This window comes from Triplophysa rosa, linkage group LG20, assembly GCF_024868665.1.
Source record: "Triplophysa rosa linkage group LG20, Trosa_1v2, whole genome shotgun sequence".
Taxonomy (NCBI): domain Eukaryota; kingdom Metazoa; phylum Chordata; class Actinopteri; order Cypriniformes; family Nemacheilidae; genus Triplophysa; species Triplophysa rosa.
Window position 1 is genome coordinate 3,379,556 of NC_079909.1, and position 16,699 is coordinate 3,396,254.

Consider the following 16,699-nt stretch of genomic DNA (forward strand, 5'->3'; position numbering starts at 1 on the left):
GTTTAAAAGTGGCTTGTCGCGCTACAGATAATACTTACTGCTTTCTAAATATTATTTCACTTTATTGCATTTATTGTTGTTGTCATCGGCAGTTCCCAAAATATCTCGGCTTTTGGCGCTGGAACTGAAGGCCGCCTGCAACAGTTCTCATCAGAAGCCCCATAAAACCTCAGAGATCCGCCATATGGCGGTACAGCATTCTGAGACGACCCCTACCGCCGACGGGATGTCATCAAGAAATATGATCATTAATTCAAAAAGATGACAAATAGAGAGAAACAACAGCACAGATTGATCTTCTCAGTCATGTGGTGCAGCATACATAATAAATGCCACATCAGAACGATCGACCTCCGGTCGCACGCCGACCCCAACATCATTGAAATCTGTGGGATACATCCACGACGTGCCACAGAAACAGATAACACACCAGACACGCACACTTCTCACGGGACACTGGTTCATGCTCCTCGGGGAATTTATTAAGTGCTTGGTTTTTTTTCGGTCATTTCATTTCATCACTTGCGCTCCTGACCGGAATGGTGCTATGAACAGTGAAGCAACAAGAGTCAGTTCATGTTGTCAGGCTAGAAAATCATTTACATCACATATTTCTTTTCTCGTTTTGTTGTTGTTGTTTTGTTTTACTGACTTTGAGACCACAAACATTCCAGCAACACACTCTAGAGTAGATGAGAAACAATCAAAAGCTTTTTGCATAGTATTAAATGAACAAAGACATTAAGTTCTTTATTTACAATTATTGTATAGATTATAAAATTCATAAAAACAAGATGGATGAACACTTTTCATTTACCCATAAATTGCTAGTGCGCCAAAAGTACCTGTGGCGTCATTTGTTCTTTGTTCCACAAAATGCATGCTGCTAAGTACAGTACATAGAAGCCGATGTATTGCAAGAAATATTATTATTACTATTATTATTGTCTGTGATTATTAGACCGTCTTGTCATTTCGGTTTATTGGTTATACACGTTTTAAACTGCATCCGTTAGTTGGCCCGTCAACGCAGGGCGCGAAACTAAACTGTATCAAATCGAACTGGCCATTCACACTGTAAAAGTTCACATCCGGAGTCCTTACAATCCACACGCGGTTCAAGACAAACTCCTCCACGTCGCCATAAAAAACGGGCGAGGTGCGTATGTTGTGAGAATGAAATGCGTTTCCGTGACTGACAGCCGGTCTTAAACGACATCGTTTTCTCTTGTTCTTGTCGTGTTTGCAATGCCTGAGCTAACAGTTAAAGCTTGTGCGCCCTCTCTCCATGAGCAAACTAAGAAAGAAAAACGATCTCGTTTGAACTTGCATATTAAGCGTATGACATCACGTCTGTCCACGTTTCCAATTGGTAATGATGGAGGAATGAACACATGGGTGACTCTGCAAGTGTGCCTTCCCATAGACCCCGTTTGTCTTTTCGGTTCTCCAGTACAATAAATAGTTACCACTAGTGAATACTGTTGAGATGCTAGAGTATATTTTACTGACTGCAGGAAGACAATCTTGTTTTTTAACACAGAAGCACATCTAAATTTACACCACAGAAATTCATTCATATCCGGATAGTGCAGAAAAGGATCATAAATGTATGTTTTTTTTTTGTTTGTTTTGCTTCGGGTTTTTCTTTTTTTAAGAAAAGAGTCAAAAGCAACATTCCTTTTTTGTTTCGTTTCGTACTTCAGTTGTTCAAAGGGACGTCAGCTCGGGAGCTGGGCTCCTTAGACGAAAGAAATCTACAAATCAAACGTCAAAAAAAGATGAATCAACACAATATAGCACAATATTTTAACACATTTTTGATTTCCATACAGAGATGCCAAATAGAAGTTTGAACAGTTAACATGTTTCCAACATAAAATTCATCTGAAACTTTTTCATTTCCAAAGAAAACATTTCAACCCAACCTGAAGTATCCGCTCACACGACCGCGAGATCGTTCCAGCTTCGAATTGTATGCCAAACGTCGTTTTTTCGGGTGGGGGTGCTCGCCGTGGATCGTGTAATACTAAGATGCCACATTAACGCTATATCCCACTATGTTTTTGTTTCTTTTTGTTATCCTCTAAAAAAGATCTACATTAGTCGACAAAATAGCAGGCAAGTCCAGCACACAATTGGTAATAAAACACCTAGAGGAGAAACTGAACAACTGTCTACGTCTGCCGCGTGGTTTTGAACCCAGGAAAGTAGTTTTAAACCCTACAAAGAAAACAGGACGTATCTAAAGGTTTTGTAAACAAATTACATTCTTTTTAGGACTTAAATAAGTTAAAGTAGTTAAGAGTCATTGAAGCAGAACAAGGCAACATGCCAACAAATAAAGATAAACTCTGTAAATATATATTTATAATGGATCTATAAATATATATGTACGCTTAATCAATTCTGAAGGGTTTCTCCTTTCCGGCAGGTGCGAATCTACTGTGCAAGTTGAGCCCTGCTGCCCGGATACACCTTAACCAAAGAAATCTATACAATGAGATACATGCCACACACAATTCTCACAGATCAGTGAATCAGAGAAGCTGTCTTAAAATAGCCAATCCCAACGTTTCAATCAAAATAAAGCCTTCTTCAAAGAAAAACCTGGGTAATGTACATTCATGCAGGAGCGACATTAACAATAGCTTTAAATTACTCAAGTAGTCTCTCGTTTCCTCAGGAAATAGGAGTGGTAATGTTGCTCACACTGTTTCTCCAGTCACTCCGCCGTCGACGTAAACAAGTCCGTCCTTCCCATCCCGGTCATACACAACAAAAGAACGTGACCGCACCTTCAGTCAACGGGCACTTTTTAGTAAGGTTTGGTCTAAGACGGTTGGTGGACAATCTCCGGCGTGAGGCAGCTAAAGTGATGTCTCCAGGCTATGAAGCGGGCTCCCGGTAATGGAGGATGCGGCTGATTTACTCGTGTCGGTAGTCAGATTGATACCGCTGTCGATGGCGTTGTTGTTCTTGTTGGGAGACGAGGGTTGAGTGGAGTTCTTTCTGGCGGCCTCGTCGTCCATGTCGATGTCGTCTATGAGAGGAATGTGGGGCGTCGAGTCCTCTATTCTAAACTCCGGGTGACTCATGAAATTGTGGATGGAGGTTCTGGATTCGGGTTTTTCCAAGCCTTCGTAGAGCGAGCTACGAAATGCGTTCACGACACGTATCTGCGTGAGGAAAAGAACAACGTCAGATGCTTGAAATTCCACATTTTTGCTGAGGGTCGGGAAGAAGGAAAGTCAGCAGTCTATACGCTTATTCTATACCGTGCACTGGGACGGTTTGGCGTTTGCATGGAAAAAAGTTCAAAGCAACTCAAGGATAGGTCACTCAAACTCATGGTCAAATAAAGAGACTGTCAAAAGAAAGAAGAAAACATAGGCAATGCTTTTATGTACCGCACAGTACACGGTAACGTATACAGTGTTCAAAAGGTCCAAAGAGCTGTATACCTAGAGACAAGCATTGTTAATTCAACACAACCGAAAGGAAATAAAGAAATAACAGCATGCAAGTTGAAAACATTTGGTGGAAAGTTGGTCAAAGGAAAAGATTAGCCTTTGAGATCCAGAATGATGTTGGAGGTATAAGGTCAACGCAAAAACACTCAATACAGGATGACTGGGACAGTGGATCCTATGCTACGAGAGCATAGGGTCACGACACAACAGTAGCAAAACAAAAGCTTGACAAGCCAACTCAACGACTAAACACGACATGCAGCTCAGGACAACACCACGTGGAAATGTTCAGATGAACAAACAAGAAGAAGAGACGAGAACAAACGCAACGTCTGTTCTTTCAACAACTCCATGCGTCTCTGTGTAAACACTCAAGTATAGGCTGAAAATGGTCTTTGTCCAGGTTCAGAGGACTACACTAAAATACAGTTTGGCAGGATTACAAAAAAACATAGAAAAGAGCCAATAATTCCTTTCGAAAGTTTACAACGTTTTCTAAAATCGGGCTCATATTGCATTCTGTGGCTCGGTTACAAACCCTAGTATACAGGACACTTAAATCTACAAAAGCAAGCAACAAATGTATGCTACCTTCTAAGATCATTACACCAAAATCTAAGCCGCCATTGCACGTGTCTTTCATGGTTAACGTCAATGAGAATGCACTGTGCCTGAAAACAATTCACCCAAAACTCTTATGGAGTCAAGGATCTGGTTGATTATGAAGATTGTCTATTAATTCCAGTTCAAAACATATACTGTAGAAGCCAAGGAATATTTGACAGTCTAACCCAACCTCATGGAATAATGCATCTATTTTCTATGAATTTTCACAATGTGAAACATACCAAAACATACGATTATTAGAAGAAAGCAGGCGCCACCCCTAAACCTAACCATTACTGGAGTGAAAACGGATCATACTGAAGCATACAAGTGACATTTTATGAGTTAGCCTGAAATGAGCTAATTTCGCTTTGCCATGAAATTGTATTGGACCATGAAACGATATTTGAGTTTTGTAACATTTTGTGCTAATTAATAGGTTGTTATATTAGCAACATGCTCAAATGAAAGTCTAATGTATAGTAAACTACGAATTGTTGAAAATTGTTGTAAGGGATCCACTTAAAAGGTAGTATGAAAATGAGGTAGCACGCTAGGATTTGGAACAGAGCCTCTATGTATCGCTAAGATAAAAATAGGGCTGTCAATACTGTATACCTGCTGTTGAGTCTGATGAATTATATTTGTGGGTGATTCTCACAAAATCTTGACGTCCAAGACATCACACATGATTTTTTAAAAGCTACTTACATCAACAAATTGCCCTTTAAGGCATCAAAAACTAGGTCCGTCATGTTTAAACACATTAAATTGAAAACTTTAACCCATTTTTAACATTATTTTCAAAATAAAACCATCAAAATCTCATTACAGTAACAGCCTAAAAATGTCCATTTCATTGCTAAAAAAGAGAAGCCATGATGTCTAAACAAGTTTTTACTAATCATCCCTATTTAGACATTTTTATCTGTTACGGTAATGACAACCAATATTGTTGTGTAAGCAGTTCAAAACGAGAATGTTAAATGTTTTATTGAAATATAAAGTATTCTGGTAACCTTGCAGCCATTTGAAAGACAAAAATAAATAAATTCTGTCAAATTAAGATAACTTCCTTTTTCCACTGTTTCTTCATTTTTATTATACATGAATATTCTGTCAGTTATTTTGTAATTATTTGTCAGTTGAGAACATCCAATTATTATTTTCAAAATACGGTAATGAGATTTTCAGTAGAAAATCCAAAAAATGAATTCATTAATTTTGTGTTAAAATGATTCTTTGTGCAAAACAGAGAACATATTTATCTTTATTAAGATCATTTCTTGTGTTACTGAAATATATGTTCTGTGAGAATGACCCTTAAATATAATTATAGAAGTCAATTCTTTTTAATTTTAGTATAATAATATGAAACTAATCGTGCCCATAAATTCTGTAATAAAGGATTTCCCTACCATCATAGCCAGCGCAAACTCAACTTTAAACTCCTATTCCATAAACGACCGGCGACTTTCAACACGACTAAGAGCGAAACCATCAAACAATCGCAAAACTTACAAACTCAACACAGACTGATCTGAATGACAGATGAAAAGGAATGTCAGAAGGAATTACATAGATGAAGACTGGCCTAGCGTTTAGCTCTGCGAATGACGGACAAAGCGGACTACATGACCAACATAGTAAAGCCACGAGACAGGAGATGGGTCGCTGCGGGCCTCCTGCGGCCTCCGATTTATACCACACAGACGACAAAAAAGACAAGACTATGGGGAGGAATCGCCACGCTCTTCACACGTCTTCGTAGCTGTGTGGAGAGAAAAATCAAAGGCAGAAAAACCAAACAGTCTCGCGCAAGTTCAACAATGCAGCCTCGGGCATGTTGGGAATGATATCATTGGCTATACTTGAATGTTTACCCAGCCTGGTGAGTTTGTTGGTGGAATATTAGTTCACATCAATTTTGCGACGGACAATGGAGGGACTCACAACCTTAAATTCACTCCGTAGGCTGCACCCTTAGTCCAGGGCTCTTAGCACTCTGGGGAGAACAAACACATGGTACATTGAAAGTTTTGAAACATGTTTTTTTCTGAGAAGTGGGTTAAAGATGATCTGATAAACAGTGACATGAAGAGTAAGAGGAAATCAGAAGTAAAGCAGATTTTCAGGGATGCCTTTAGACAATGACTGTGTCCAAAAAATGTGATAATCCTGCTGGTTTAGCTAACCTTCCAGTCTGACCAGCTCACAAGTGACCAAAATCCCTCGAACACCAAGATAACAGATCAGACTGGAAGACAGGTTAACCACTTTACAGTACAGTATATGCCTGTTGAAGCAGGTACTGGACCCTCTATAGACCCATGTGGGTAGTTTGACTAAAATTAAACTGGTTCATCTGGTTGCAGTTGATCATGTAAATAGTTCAACATTATTTCAATGTAGATAATATAGGCAAGTATAATGTATACGGGTAGTTTATTTAGAGATTTATTCTGAATATAATGCATCCCACATGTTAATATACTGTAATATATTGTAGTATTTATACTGCAGTATACAGTAAGATTACTTGCCATCATTCTTACCATTAAACTACAGTTTACTAGAGTAATTATCAAAGTTTGCTACATTATTTTTACATGCAGGCTTTTCTATTCAAGTGGCTAACCTAATAATGGTACACTATTTTTGTTAGAGATGTACCGATATAGCCAGGGGTGGGCTGACCAGCAGGACATTCTGTCAAAGTCCAGAACGGCCGTCCCACTGACGGCCGACGGCTGTGACCAAGGGCGGGCCGGCCATCTGGAGTATCGGAACTTTTCTTGATAGGCCGCTAATGTATGGGACCGGAATGGACGCTTGGGATGGACAGACTGACGTTATTAACGCAAATGCACGCAAAGTGAAAGCATTAGCGAGACGGACACGTATACATGTTACGCAATGACACGTTACACCCCTTCCCCCCCGTCGACAGAAATGGTGGGGGGCCAATGTGGGCCGAAAACTCCAGGGCGGTTTATGCTTCCCAGTCCGCCACTGGATATAGCGGCTTATAATTGGTATCGGTCAATAAAAGCAATTTTTTACATTTTCGGCTGTCGGACGATATATTTTAAAAACAGCCGATGATCAGGGCCGATATATCCCGTCAATCAAAAGAGGACAGAAAAACGCTATGATTTTGTGCTCTGTATATAGAAAATGTTAAGAATCATCACTAGTTTTATGTTCAATATTAATTATTCATTTAATCTTCACTTTGAATTATCAGCTATCGGCATTCATGGAGAAATTTCTTATCGGTGCATTTCTAATTTTGGTACAGTATTTTGATGTGATAAAATGTAAAAGTTAAAAAGTTAACTGTGTTAAGGCTAATCGTTTAGCAACTGAAAACGCCAATACAAAAAAAGATCAAATGTTATTTCTTATTTGATTATATGATGTTATAATAAGATCTTTCAGTCAATAACATCACTTTGAGGTGTAAAGAGGATCAGGCCTGAGGGAGAATACTGTACGATTGAATAGTGTGAGATCAGAGCACATGTCAATTACAGACACACATGATTGAATTGCTGCTGTGAATAATGCGTGATGTACAAAAAATAGTGTACTATGTCAAATTGAAACTACACTTCTGGTGAGAAAATAAAAATGAGTCATCATTCAGAGCGAAATAAACAATAAGATGAACTAACAGAACCATGAACAACCATTAGCCACTGCTAGCACACACGTGCTATACTAATAACTACAAATACTAATCATTTTGTCTAAAGCCTGACATTTTAAACTCTAAATGCATGAACATTTGAGGACTCTTATATAAGGGTGAAAATGTTAAAGAGTACATAACTAGGGATTTTTTAGGTCCTACTTTGGTTTTTGGAGTGTCCAACAATAAGTTTATGTACACAGAAGGTGTTTAAAACACTATTATTTCATAATAAAAGCAGTTATTCTTACCTTATAATTCATCTGTCTAATCCCCTCCTTTCCGCTAGCCTAGTGTGACGTGATTGGTCAGATGGTCTAGTCTGCTGTGATTGGTCTACTGCGAATGAGGCTCACGAGCTACAGTGTTTGGGGGAGAAGAGTAAAGTTTCTGTGGGCAGTCCTAGCAAAAAGTAGGCGGGGACTATATGTAGTGACGTAAATCCGCAGCGGTTCGCGAATCGGACTAGGGACGACTCGTTTGCGTGATTCAGAGTCGACTCCCTTTTTTCCAAACCAATAACTTTATTCATTCACCTTCGGATTTACAACTTGGCAGACTGCTTACTTTCAAACACGCCAACATTACATACTGCATGAAATGTAATTGTCATGATCTCATGTTATGTACTCTTTAAGTAAATCATAAACACAAAATGGGTACACGATCAGCGTATGACATCAAAGTACCGCAAGAGCGATTTGAAAGCAGTTATAAGCTTCCTTGTGGTACTTTGTTGTCATACGCCAATCTTACGTGTTCATTGACAGCTCTGTGCTCTTCGCTGTGATTGGCAGATTGATTGGCTGCAGCTCTGATGTCATAGAGGCATCCCTGACAGACACCCAGAGAAGAGTCTCACTCACGCCCATAGGGAGCAGCAGCAGTGCTGGTAGGAGAGGAAAGGGCATTGGTCAAGGAAACGTGACTAGGACTAGAAACATGGGTTACATCCTGATTCTGGCTGGTGGTGGAGGACTGGCGTCTCAGAGCCCCCTGAAAGGAAGTCCCGCTCTTGAACGTGTTCACTACCCCGATCTGCAGGAAGGGGGAGACAAATGTAGCTTCAGAGATGAGGACACTGTTTACAAGACTACGACAGGCTCTCGGCGCACATCGTAACACTTCGTCGTAAAATTAGCGCTGAGGTTTAGGTGGTTTCAGTCAGGTCCTCCTCGCTGCTGCAGCCATGATAAACACAGCAACACTTTCAAGAGCTGTTGGGTAGGTGACTGACTCGCACTTCTGAATCATAATGACAGACTGCAGAAAACTGACTTGCAATTATTTCAATGACACTACTCAAATGTAACCTGCATGCAAATTGAATCACGTGTCATGCATTACACCTGTTTTTTTTTCAATCATTGGTTGCAAAAATATGCAACGTTCATCGCATCTAAAGAGTGATGGTGCTTCTAACCTGAGTTTGAATTCTATTGAGGCCTCTGAACCACAAGATCTGCCCTCGCCGGAGCTCTCTCTCCCCGTGATCAATCTCCTCCTGGTCTTCGTTGAGCTCCTCCTCGGGCATTTCATCCTTCCGCGTTAGCTGACCGGCTCTTTTGAGGAATCTCAGCTTGCTGTTCGGGACTGATGATATAACCTGATGCACGACGAGAATGTGCAAGAGAGATTTCATATCGCTGCTGTCATTTTGAAACCACGTATCTCCATAGTTTTAATTAAATCATTAAAGCGTTATTATTAGTCACGCTTTATATTTGTCACTGGGTTTTGCAAATATCTAATCAATAAAATAATTGAAAAAAGTGACAAAAATTTTAACTAATTTAAAACATTTTAAAAAGCTTGTCAACTTTGACAACATAGTATTTAATCATTTAAAAGGTACAGAAAACAGTGAATTTGGACATCCAAGGTTTCGGATAGAACAACGAAGATATGCTTCAAGAAATGAAGAAAAGGTCATTCCACTGTCTCCAACCTGTGACGAAGAACAAGCCCTTTGTGGAAACATTTAGATCATTCTACAATGGTAGTTTGTATCCACTGACATATTTCTTCATTTATTTATGCTTTAAAACAAGTAAACAAATCACATACACTAAGACAGTCATCCTCAATTGGCGGACCGCAGTCCGGATCCGGACCTCTGCTTCGTTCCATCCGGACCGCGAGACATAGCCTAATAAACCATTTAAAACTTTTGACTATTTCGGCTGTATAAATTGAGCCGCGCGTCTACACATCACATCACACGCGCTCTCAGGAACATTTATGTAATTGATCTTTTGCCGCTTTATCCTCTAATATCTTTATCTAGCGCCAAACGCGCTTCATTTGAACCTTTTCCGCTTTGCACGTGTTGCTTCTCTGCCAAAGATTTGAACCAAAGATGCTCCACATGAAGAGCAGCAGACATTTGCTTATTTCAACAACTGTAGTGCAGACACGCAGAGCAGGTAAATGGACACACAACCGTAAACAAAATGCAGCAAATATTAAAGCATTTGTAATCCGTCAGTCTGTTTACTGTTTGCTATATGACTCCAACCTTTCAACCAGATTTGTGATATTTTATGAATCATAAGGTTTTTATCTAACGTTACATTTAGCATTAGCATGTATACATTTGTGACCCTGTGAAAACCCAGGCTAAAGTCTCATAATCTAATTGATTATTAGATAAAATAGATAGATTAGATAGCCATCAAAGATTAATTTCAAGCATTAATTTCACTAAGATTTTTGCATTATTCAGTCAATATTGAAGCTATTGTAATATTTTCACAGAATATTCTGTAGGGTGATTTTATGAAGGACTTTTGCTGGGTTTTCACAAGCAGGGACACATTTTGTAACGAACAATGTTCTAATTGGGAAATTATTTAAAGATAGAAGTAGTTCTGTTATGAATGGCATGGAAAGGCTAATTTACTAAGTAACTTTGTTTTCTGTTTATGATGAGAGCATTTTAACTGTTACATTACATTTGCTGTGTGTATGTTGTCAGTAGTTTTATTATTTACAAATATTAATTATCAGACTTCTATTAAGAGGGCATTCCCCTAAAGCCACAGAGCCTACAATACATACAATACATACTGTGGATATCAAAATATAAAATAAATAGCCTGATAAAAGATCATATCGTTTATACAGTATATCCAACTGGGCTGAATTGATTAAATATTTATTTATTAAAAAAAAACATAGTGTCCGGACCTCCGTTTGGAAGAAAATATAAAGACCAGACCTCTTGGAACTTGAATTGAATACACCTGCAGTAAGACAAATGCACCAATTAGTGTTGTTTACCTGTCCCCAAACCAGTTCTCCCAGTCCCAGGAACACACACCACATCCACTTCTCCAGGTCCAGAGGAGAACAGCTGAATGGCTTTCCTCCAAACTGCACAATCACAATCTAAAATGTTAAGAAACAAGTTTAGAAATGTAAGAAGCTAATAACATGTGCGTCAGCTGTATTTGTAGCTCTTCCTACCTCATATCAAGTCATCTGGAACCTTTTCACGATGACTGTATTATTACTGGGTCAAAAACCAAATGTAACATTTAAACAAACATAAAACGTCCCACTGCAACACTGTGTGGCCCTACTTTCAGTCAACGTTTAGAAGGTTTTAGTCACAATAAAGCAAACATGTAAATTCTGCGAAATCGGATCAACAGTCCTGGATATATGGCGTCAGATTTATATCACCAGGGGCCTCATGTACGAAGACTTGCGTTGATTCCATATTAAAACATTGCGTACAGACAAAGCTGTAAATGTGCGTACGCACAAAAAAACTCACTCCAGACATGAAGTTGGCGTGAAGGAATGCACAATCTCACGTTAATTTCACTGTTAGTACATCTGACCGTGAGCGTGAAAGTTGGCATATGCAACGTTTTTGTGCGTACGCGGCGTTGATACATGAGGCCCCTGGACTCGAATTTGAAAAAGCTACCGAATTTATTACCTCAAATCTTATTGTCCTTGATTTTAATAATTTGAAAATCTTTTTGTACGAATTCACCGTCCTAAAAATTTGGGTTGTGAAATTCAGTTTTCATTATTCAAGTTCACGCTTTCAAGGTCGAAAATTCAGGTCTCAATATTCAGGACATCAAATTCGACTTGAGAATTTCGTTTGGCTACAACCAAGTGTAACATCCGGGAATGCAAAGAAGAGCAATCGACCGTCAACAAAGAGAATAAAACCCAAGTGGCGAACTACGATGCTTTTTTGGTAACAGCCACTAGGTGGCGCTTCGGTAGCGTGGCCATCATTTACCGCATCTACAGTAAAATTTGTAATTGTAAGTACACATTTGATGACGCCATATGTATAACACAATTGTAGCTGAATAGTTTTAAGCATTTACACCATGATCGAGCTACAATCTGACTCGGCTCCGGAACTGAGGTGGGGTAAGATGTGTGAATATCCTGTTACCTATTGTGTCATGTACAACTGGACAGAGAGACTCGAATACAACCGCCCATGTAAATGCACTTCAAACATCTGTTTGACCAAAGGCACATGGCATAAGTCTATCAGTTTGGTGATGCTAGCAGCTCAAAAATGACACTAGCTCATCCTGTAAACTGAACGCTGCCGGTACCTGAACTGCAAAAGTGCCCAAAACAATGGAGCAGAAGATGGGATTTCTGAAGATGCCGTCGAACACGTTCCTCTCTCCGTGGATCTTGCGGGCGTTGATCTCATTGAAGAGCTGCATCATGACGAAAGTGTTGAAAATGATGGTGTAGTGCTCAGATGGAGGGGAATGCAGTGGTGCATTCCTGCCGCTGTCAATGTCAAATATCTGCTCACCTGGATCATGAGAACAACACAAGATTATACATCATTATTTATGATACATACTGATCTCCTATAAAACAATATCTTCCCTCCTAAATAAACAGTACTGAAGACTTTGAGTCAAGTGACTCACCGGCAAACAGCAGAGTGAAGATGATTATGAGCTGGTAGATGCCGTGGCCCAGGATGTTCTTGGTCATGGTGCTGGAGATCAGAGGTTTGTTTCGACCGTAGGGTTTTCGCATCAACAGAGATTCAGTAGGCGGCTCGGTGGCCAAAGCCAAAGATGCAAACGTGTCCATGATCAGGTTGACCCACAACATCTGGACTGCTTTAAGAGGAGAATCCTGAAACAACACACCAGCCAGTTTAACTGACAGAACTTCGTCACTAACACTAGGACAATATTGTTGTGTATTCTTATGTGGGCAAATGGCCCAGAAAAACAGATTTGACTCAAGGTTAGACTCAGGGTTCTTACACCTTTTACAAAGTAAAATTCCAGGATGTTTCCAGTACTTTCAATGTGTGTTTTCATGCTTTTCCAGTATACATACATTACTTAATCACAAAAAGTGATGATATTGTGCTAAAAAAGATCCTAAAATGACATTCCCAACTTAAATTTACATTTACATTTAGTCATTTAGCAGACGCTTTTATCCAAAGCGACTTACATAGAGTTCAGGGAGCAATAAGCGATATGTCATACAGGAGCAGTAATTCAATAGGTGCTAATACAAAGTTACTAGTTTCAACAAAAGCTAGACCAATACCTGTTGAGAGAAAGAGAGAGGGTTAGTGGTTTTTTTTCTTCATTTTGCTGTAAAGTATTCACAGAAGAGATGGGTTTTAGGTAGTTTCTTGAATGTTGTGAGAGATGTGGTTGACCGGACTGAGTTAGGAAGAATGTTCCACCAGGAAGGAGTTGTGAAGTAGAATGAGCAGGAAAGCGATGTACTGCCCTTATGAGAAGGCCAGTGGAGAGAGATGAAGAGGGGTGTCAAATGAGCCCTTTTGGGCTGTTGGAAGACAAGGCGTGAAAAAATTGTTCAACTTATATTGACACGTTCCTAGTTAGGGTGTCTTCTGGTAAGATTGAAACCCACCACAGGGTGTCCGGTAAGAGACTGATTCTTAGATGTCGGTTGGGAATAACCCGTTTATTTTCGTCACCACAACTCAAATATTTAGTTCACGTGGTGTACGTGTGGTTTGTCTATTAAAGACAGAAATACAGAGAAAGAATAAACTTACAAAGTACATAACAATAATAAACATGTACATAATCAAGAGAAAGGAATACAAGAGAAAATTAGCAAGGTAAACCGTAAGCCAAGCTTGCTATATTACGCCAACGGTGTGCTGATCAGACATAAGCACGTGCGCATGCAGGCGTGTAACAAGCACATGTGCCTGTTGTTTTTAATCGAAACATCTCAGATCGGAATATCTAACAATACAACCACGTAAACATATAAACAACGTTGGCATAAACTTATATACATATATGTGTGGTAGCACTATACATAGACCATAAACCGGCACAATACACTCGTTATTAGCCGTCGTTAGCGATGCATGTTATGTCGGAAAGTCTAATCTATCACACAATTGTGAATTATAATGCAGTCACTGAAGTACTTACATGGCATTAACGCATAACACCCGTGAAATCATAAACTAAAGTAAACAAACAGAAAAAAAACAGTGAAAGTTCACTTCTGCGTCAGCGCTCCTGCTTATCTCCACACTCAGTTCTGTGGGCGGGACGTTCCCCCGCACGGAGATTCGCAGGCGCTGGTTGGCTGCTGTGCTGTGTCAATCTCGGCAAGAAACAGAAAGATATTATCAGGGATCGCAGTGCTAACAGGGGTAGCCTTTTTAACAAGGCGTGCTGCTGCATTCTGAACCAGCTGGAGTGGTTTGATAGCCTTTGCAGGAAGACCAGGAAGGAGTATTGGAGAATTGCAGTAGTCTAACCTTGAGATCACCAGGGCCTGCACAAGGAGTTGTGCCGCATGCTCAGTGAGATAGGGTCTAACCTTTCTAATGTTGAATAAGGCATATCGGCATGACCGCGTTGTCTTTGCAATGTGATCATTGAAGGACAGCTGTTCATCAAATATGACTCTGAGGTTCCTGGCTGTTTTGAAAGGAGTGTTGTGGTATTGCCAAGTTGGATGGTGAGATTGTGCTGCACCATGGGGTGTGCCGGAAACACTAGTAGTTCTGACTTGGCAGGGTTCAGCTGGCGGTGATGCTCTTTCATCCAGCTGAGATGTCTTCTAGGCAGGCTGTAATGCGAGCTGCTACAGTGGTATCGTCTGGGTGAAACAAGATGTAGATCTGGGTGTTGTCAGCATAACAGTGATACGAGAAGCCGTGTGCTTGTATGATGGGTCCCAAGGATGTCGTGTAGATGGAAAAAAGCAGCGGTCCAAGCACCGATCCCTGAGGGACCCCAGTGATCATGTGGTGAGCAGTGGACAGCGAGCCCCTCCATGACACCCTGAAGGATCTGCCGGAGAGGTAGGATTTGAACCAATCGGAGAGGAGTGCCTGAGATTCCTAGAGTGACAGGGTTGCTAGCAGTATCTGGTGATTGACAGTGTCAAACGCTGCAGATAGGTCTAGCAGAATCAGGACCGAGGATTTAGATTCTGCCTTGGCTAGCCGCAGTGCTTCTGTGACCGACAGCAGAGCAGTCTCAGTGGAGTGGTTTGTTTTGAAGCCAGACTGCTTGTCATACAGTAGTTTATTCTGGGATAGGTACCAAGACACCTGGTTGAAAACTGCCCTTGCAAGTGTTTTTGCAATAAATGGGAGGAGAGAGACAGGTCTGAAGCTGCCGAGTGTTTGGTGCATTGCTCACCTTGGTGGTATTTTGCTATTAATGAAACATTAAGGACACTGTCACATGTCCCTTATGTTTGCTTACCTACAGTATGTACTAACAACAATCACAATAATATTATTTCAGGCGTTGTTAAACAAGTAAAATTAGCAACCACAAGTAATAAATTTTTGGCACCGACACATCATTAAAATTTTTCGAATTTGGGTTCCTCAGCTCCTGTGGCCTCATGGTATAGAAAAGTGTCCAGCCAACTTCTTTGAATCCTGAGGTTTCGGACAAATTATTCATTAAAAATATTGATTTTAGTCTACTCTATAGTATAGAATAATGAACTTTAGATGCAGGGGTGCTGTTCTCAGCAATGTTCTCAGCAATGACTGTCCCAACTATTCAGTCTGTGTCATTTTCAGGTGTCTAGTTTTAAGCCTGGCAGTATAAAACCTGTTGATTACCCACCCGCCCTGTGGCTGCGCCACTAAAATAGGACTCCTGCAGCAAAGCACTTGATTCTGTACTGCACTTCTGGGTGCAGAATGTCATTGAGTTTGTCAGGTACGGTCATGTATCATTAAACACCATACAACTATAGGCTATACAAACTATACGCAAAGCCTTGCCATCACATCCGGGAAATAAGTCAGTAAATTTGAGTAAAATCACAGGCTTCATTTATCCTGTGCGAATGCGCCACATGAAATACAGATGTGGGGGGGGGGTAATTTATAAATCACAACTGCTCTGCGATTTTCAACTATAACTCTCGGGGTTCCCAAACTGCGCACTCGGCTGCGGTACATTACTCTTAAGAAACAGTTACATGACTAAAAATGACACTTGATTCATGCGCTAATTGTGCTTGGATAATGGATGCCTATCGGCGCATTTATAGCGCGTTTGTATGCGTTTTTATCCTTTTACAGATGCGCCGCCATTTAGAGCGGTCACAAATAACAGATATACTTATTGCATAGTTTTTTTTGATGATTTTGAATGTGTAAAATGTTGACCTGTTGATAACAGTAATCAAGTATTTCAGGAGCAGAATGTTTATATAAAGAATACGGAATGCATTTGCCTGACAGAGAGTTTTAAAACATTTGAAAGCAAAAGCCTACTTCAATGTAAATTGAATCAATAATAATAATCGCAATTACAATATTACGGGGAATAATATTTATAAATTTATAAAGTATGTAGGGGAAACAGATGGAAAATTCTTATTTTCTATTATTATCTATATTGCCAAATAACGTGGTCTATTTTCACTTTTT

At 39.9% G+C, this 16,699-nt stretch overlaps 1 protein-coding gene across 7 annotated transcripts in view; it reads right to left on the reverse strand.

The window, feature by feature from the left end:
* Positions 1–460: 460 nt before the first annotated feature.
* Positions 461–16,699, reverse strand: part of atp2b2 (ATPase plasma membrane Ca2+ transporting 2) — a 176,908-nt gene continuing 160,669 nt past the window's right edge. For 5 of the 7 annotated variants that reach the window (XM_057361621.1, XM_057361626.1, XM_057361623.1 and 2 more), the window contains 5 exons: positions 12,702–12,915; positions 12,369–12,580; positions 11,056–11,163; positions 9,197–9,379; positions 461–3,179 (listed from right to left, as the gene is read on the reverse strand). In XM_057361621.1, the coding sequence (XP_057217604.1) occupies positions 2,871–3,179; positions 9,197–9,379; positions 11,056–11,163; positions 12,369–12,580; positions 12,702–12,915 (1,026 nt within the window). In that variant the 3' untranslated portion in view covers positions 461–2,870. Of the gene's footprint in view, positions 3,180–6,035; positions 6,085–8,639; positions 8,812–9,196; positions 9,380–11,055; positions 11,164–12,368; positions 12,581–12,701; positions 12,916–16,699 lie in introns of all 7 variants that reach the window. The other 2 variants (XM_057361627.1, XM_057361625.1) reach the window with 1 other exon arrangement.